Genomic DNA, 5,615 nt, shown 5'->3' with positions numbered 1-5,615 from the left:
CACCCCTCTCTCTCATCGCTTTTCTCATTCAACATATCCCCCTATCCGGACTTATATAATAGATATCACCCTCCCCACCCCACCTTCTGTTTATTGTTGTTGGCTAGTTGTATATCTTATTTCTTCCTACCCCTCCCCTAATCATTTTCTTCTGCCCACATTCTGCGTGTCCTTTGCTTATTTCAACATTTGGGAAACATACCGCATCATCATACTCATCATCATCACCATCATCATCATCATCATCATCATCATCATCATCATCATCATCATCATCATCATCATCATCATCATCATCATCATCATCACCACCATCTTATTCTCATCTGTTTCTTCTCATCGGGCATCCTGCCTGTGGCTTGATCCATATTTATTTCCCATCCCCTAATTTAAGTAATACACATTTTGGCCTTCCCGAGAAAACAACCCCAAGGAATGATTAGTCTCCAAACCTCATCCTCTTTTCGATTACCATCCCTCTTCCAGATACGGTGTGAAAACCCAGTCCGACTCATACACATCCGGTCCTCCTCGTCGTGTCCTTAATAGTCCCTCCAGAAATCCTTTTACAAGCTCTATTGAGAAGAAAGCGAAGAAATGGCTCCCGCTGCTTTATCCGGTAACAATCCACAGACAAAAAAGTCAACTGCCCCTCCAGAGAGGAAATACAAATGCCAGTTTTGTTATCGTGCCTTCAGTCGAAGCGAACATCGTAGTCGCCATGAGCGATCACGTACGTTGAGATTTTTTTCTTTTTCTTATTTACTGTTCTTCTTGTTCCACCATTTTCAAGCTTTTGTTTTTTGGCCCTTGAGCAGTGTGGGGGTTAACCACCGCCCTCCTAAACGCGTTCCTTATCCCCATCATCCTTTTGAGTGGAATTTTTCCAACTCCTTTTGGTGGTCCCTTGCACTCAGCTCCTCCGTATCTCTCTCCGTTCCACTATCAATCTATGTGGGGCCAACTATTAATAATGAATATTTTACCTGACATATACAATCATACAGATACTAAGGAACGACCCTTTAAATGCTTGAAATGTCGAAGTACCTTTGTTAGAAGAGATTTGCTCCTCAGACACGACCGCACAGTCCATGCTAAGGATGGAGGTATACCGCTTGTCACTGAGGGCCGTCGACGTGGTGGACAAAAAGCATCGACAGCATCAAATAAACCGTCGAAACCGTCTATCACAATAGATCCTGCCGCTCTGGGTCAGATCGACGCAAGCAGCGACGGTATGGTAGATATTGAAACCGCTGCGATGTTGATGACAGACTTTCAACACAAGGCCGCTGCGGCAGCCAACAACCAACACCACGACGGCTCTGGTCGTGAACCTACGTATTCGCCTGACCATGCTGTGATTCTGGAACCTTCCGTCGCATACCTATCTGGTAATGCTACTTTACCACAGATGCCTTGGGATACCTTTATGTCTACCCCGGATGTTAAATCGCACCCTTCAAGTCTTGAGTCCCAGGACTCGTCGCACAATCAACACCACCGATCCTCCATTGACAGACATGGCATGGGCTCTGATAGCCTAACCCCAGCCTTACATTCCTTAGTCAACTCGCTTCCAATCTCTGGAAACTCTACTCCAAATGATCTTTCACCTTATCACTCGATGACTGGCCCTGTTTCTCCGGTAAACTATCGACGGTCTCCTGGTCCAAGCCAAGCCCTTACCTCACCGAGAGCCCCACAGATCGCCAACGATGCTGATCGTGATATAATTATCGATCGAGTCAAAAGTGCCGATGTACTCGGGTCTCTCCCTAATAGCTTCCAACTACCATCAACTGCAACTCTAAATGGATACCTGACAACATATTTCGACTTGTACCATCATCACTTACCGTTTCTTCATCAGGAATCGTTCGAGCCATCCGCAGAGTCACCACCGCTCCTTCTTGCCGTCCTGTCCATAGGCGCTTTGTACACCTTTGAGCGCGAGCACGCTTTCATGCTACACATTGGATCCAAAGTGCTGGTTAATCAGTTCCTGCAGCATAAGGAGAACTTCGACTCGCGAAAGTGCCCCCTTTGGGCGATGCAAAGCACTCTCTTGAACATGGTTTTCGAAAGTTGGAGTGGCGATTCCAAGGGTTTGGAGTGGACGTGTTCTATCAAGAGTCTCCTTGCGAATGTAAGATACATATACCATACCGCCCCTTGTTCCATTCATAATTTCAGGTTACTAACACTTAATCCAGATGGTTGCTGGTAATCGTTACCAATTGAAGCTTCGAATAGATGCCCGAGAAGGCAACCGACCAACTCGTGAAGAATGGATCGAGGATGAAGGCTGTCGACGAACATACTACGCTGTATACATCTTTTTTGGAATGCTGACACTGACCTTCAACCATACACCTGCGATTAGTTTTGATGAGATCGAGTCGCTGGACCTTCCTTCGTCAGAGTCAATGTGGAACCTACAGATTTCGAATGATGACGCCTGGCGACGGGCCCTGAGCTCATTATCTCCCGTAACCGTCAGAGAAGCCCACGACAGCCTCTTCCGTGGTGAACCACTGCGATATAGCGCATTTGCCACTCGTGTTATGGTTAATGCTCTCTTTCTTCAAGTTTGGTCTCACAAACGTAGTTCCCAGGCTCTGCAGGACGTTGTGACAGAATTTAAGTTACGTGTCGCCATTGAAACTTGGGAGAGGTCGCTTGAGTTTTGTGAGCCGGAAACAATAGTTGTTCCCCTCAGCACCCCTCAAAGGAGCCACCCACTTATCTTCAATTCAATGGCCATTTATCGCAACACGCATGCCCGACTTGAAGTCGATCTAAAATCGATCCAGGAAGCCCTTCGATATCACTCCCCGTACGAAGTTGCCGCAGCCATGACAGTGGCCCGCGAAAAGGTCAAACGATCCGAAGAAATGAATAAGATTATTCAGCAATGCTTTGAATGCATTGAAATAGCTGCCATTCAAGGCATCAATTGGGTTGCGCAAACGTCTGCAACCAATTGGAGTGTGGAGCACCCCCTCTGCGGTTTGGATATGATGGTTATTCTCAGCCTTTGGCTCTACCGTCTGGAACATGACGCAGAAAAGGCTAGTGAGGCTGAATTGGCCATCTATAACAAAGTGCGGAATCTCTTCGACGACGATGCTGTTGACGCCTGTGGGTCGCATCTCAGTTCCACAGTCGCACGGGTGTGGGGGAATATTCTGGATGGTGTGGTTGTTTGGGGGTATGATTCCCTTCTGTTTCTTCCACAGCGTTTTTTTTACCTTATGATTAACTGACCGTATGCTGACGTTGAAACAACAGAATCACCAAACTAATGGGCGAGGCATTCAAACTGCACTCGCAGGCATTGGTGGGATATGAGGATTCGATGGTGACCTCTACTTCAGAGAATACATTGGAGCCCTTACCCTCCCAAAGCCTTGTAAGTGTAGGAGCAGCATATTAATCGAACCATTTCCCCCTCCCTCCGCTCATTCAAGACTGATTCTCGAACTTCCATTCAACTGTTCTCTATATATTCTCTTCTACTTCTTTCGTTTTCTACGTGCATATACATCTGTCTACTGCAGTTTAATTACCATTTTGTTATTCTTTCTTATTACTTTATTTTCTCTCTCATTTATATTCCTGCAGTAGCGTTCATCACCGGAGTTTTCGGACATCTTACTGTCGTAATACTCTTTCCCTCGCGTTCGTTTAACATCGCAATTGTTTTATGTGTTTTATTCGTCTTTTGAATCAACCTTTTTTTTTTTTGTTGAAGGCCTGATTTCCCCGAAACATCGCATCTAAACGCTGCATTCTCTGGGTTTGCCTCGTGCATTGTCTTCCCCAGTCGATTGGATTGGACCTTGGCCTTTACTGTTGCATTTTGTCGTTTCTTTTCTTTTCTAGTTATCCTTTCCTTACTGATCCCTTTTTAAAGAAGAGCACACAGGAGTCTGGTCTGGTCGGTTTTACTGCGTTGATGGGCTGTCGTATGACAGCATGTATGTTTTACACCGGCTGGTCCTGCGTGTTCTTACCTGGTTTCATCCTCCCTCCACTTATCAAATATATTCGCATACGCACACACAGTCCCTATTCAAAGTATCTCTAATATTTAGGATTTTCCCCATCATATATATATATGCTTTACTTCTGTTCTCGTGCGTGGGAGATAATATGTTTTCCTCCCCATTTGCCTTTTGATTTTGATTTTGGCTTGATACCTTCTTTGTTTATTGCTTAATTCCGCGTTCTTGTTGACTTGTATATATTTTTCGATTCGTTTCCGTTTTGCTCTGATTTTTTGCTCTATTTCCTTTTTCTCGTTTTCATGTAGCTTTTGTTTCTGTTTTCAATTCTCCCTCTTCTCGTCGATCTTTTACCAAAGGTTACCTCTATTTATATTATCGTATAAATCCAGCTTTTAGGGTTATTGTCCTTTTCCTCTTCTCAATCCCCGCTTTGCTATTTTAATTTGGCAGGCAGCCCACACTCATCTATTTTTATTTTAATATTTTCGCATGCTAATTTTCTTAATTCTGCCAGAGCCATTTCTTCTCTATTTGAGTTGAAGCGGTCAGTCTTACTTAACTATCATCGCCATTATCAATCCATCCATCCTATCTATTCGCCTATCAATTTACCCATCTACTTGATTTTATGCGTCGTTTATACTTTTTTATGTCTCTTTTAGCTTGGTTCCCTGTCAGTCTCTCCCCTCTCACCCAAATTGTCCTTCATAATTTCTGCCGCCTCGTCAATGTTTTGAGCACTATTTTTATGGTCTCTAGCTACTCTTTTTTTTTTTTTTTTTTTTTTTTTGTTTGTTTGTTTGTTTGATGTGTTTAACTTAACTAGTTTTCAAAATGCTGAGTCTTTTTGGTTGGTAGGTTTCAATTAACTTACCCCTTCTTTCTCTCCTTAAGCTCTGCGTACGTCTCTTTCCAGCGATTTTGTTTTAACCTGCAATACGGGTTTATATAATATTTCACACAGAAGGTATTTTCCTATTTTCCCCTTGTTCTCGTCTGTTGATCTGTTTTTCTCTCTCTTCCTATTCAAATAAGATGCCATCCCATGTACTATATAGTCACTTGAGTAATACATTTATTTTATATCGGATTCATGGCTTTTGTAGTTCATTATGATTTTTGCATATCATACCTGCGTAGTCTGAAGATTTGACAGTGAACCACGAGTAATTGTTGATGCTGAAGGTTGATATGAAAACAGGATAATTACCGCTTAACTCCCACGAGGGTGATTAAAGTTAGTTGGCATGCAAGCAATTTTGAAAGGTCGATTCACCCCGTTCTCCAAGTTCCTCAAGTAAAAGGCCCTGTTATATATAGCCAGGATCATGACTTCTATTACACCAGTTAACTTAAACATCACGTAGAACGACAGACAGTCGCGAGGTGCTGCATCCATGTCGATGAACGTATGGTTTACATTTATTTTCATGCGCGGGGAATTGAAGTTGTTCTTGCGGGACACGGAGTGAGGTGAACTGCCGGTAGTTAATTACTGCAGCGGATAGATAGATGCCCTGGATCAACATAGCTCCGTCCGGCGAAGTCGGAACGCCCCATTTCCAGGGGAAGCGGTCAGTTCGTCATATCCGTTTCCCC

The 5,615-nt window shown here is 43.8% G+C and overlaps 1 protein-coding gene across 1 annotated transcript; it reads left to right on the top strand.

The window, feature by feature from the left end:
* Positions 1–597: 597 nt before the first annotated feature.
* On the top strand, positions 598–3,442 carry PAAG_06637 (hypothetical protein; the record flags this gene model as incomplete). The annotated part of the gene is made up of 4 exons (XM_015845950.1): positions 598–733; positions 1,008–2,152; positions 2,220–3,217; positions 3,298–3,442. The coding sequence occupies 4 exons, from the start codon at positions 598–600 to the stop codon at positions 3,440–3,442; spliced, it is 2,424 nt and encodes an 807-aa protein (XP_015700176.1).
* Positions 3,443–5,615: the final 2,173 nt, after the last annotated feature.

Source organism: Paracoccidioides lutzii (assembly GCF_000150705.2).
Source record: "Paracoccidioides lutzii Pb01 unplaced genomic scaffold supercont2.19, whole genome shotgun sequence".
Lineage (NCBI taxonomy): Eukaryota > Fungi > Ascomycota > Eurotiomycetes > Onygenales > Ajellomycetaceae > Paracoccidioides > Paracoccidioides lutzii.
The sequence above is the reverse complement of the archived record's forward strand: the minus strand, read 5'-3'. Positions and strand labels throughout refer to the sequence as shown.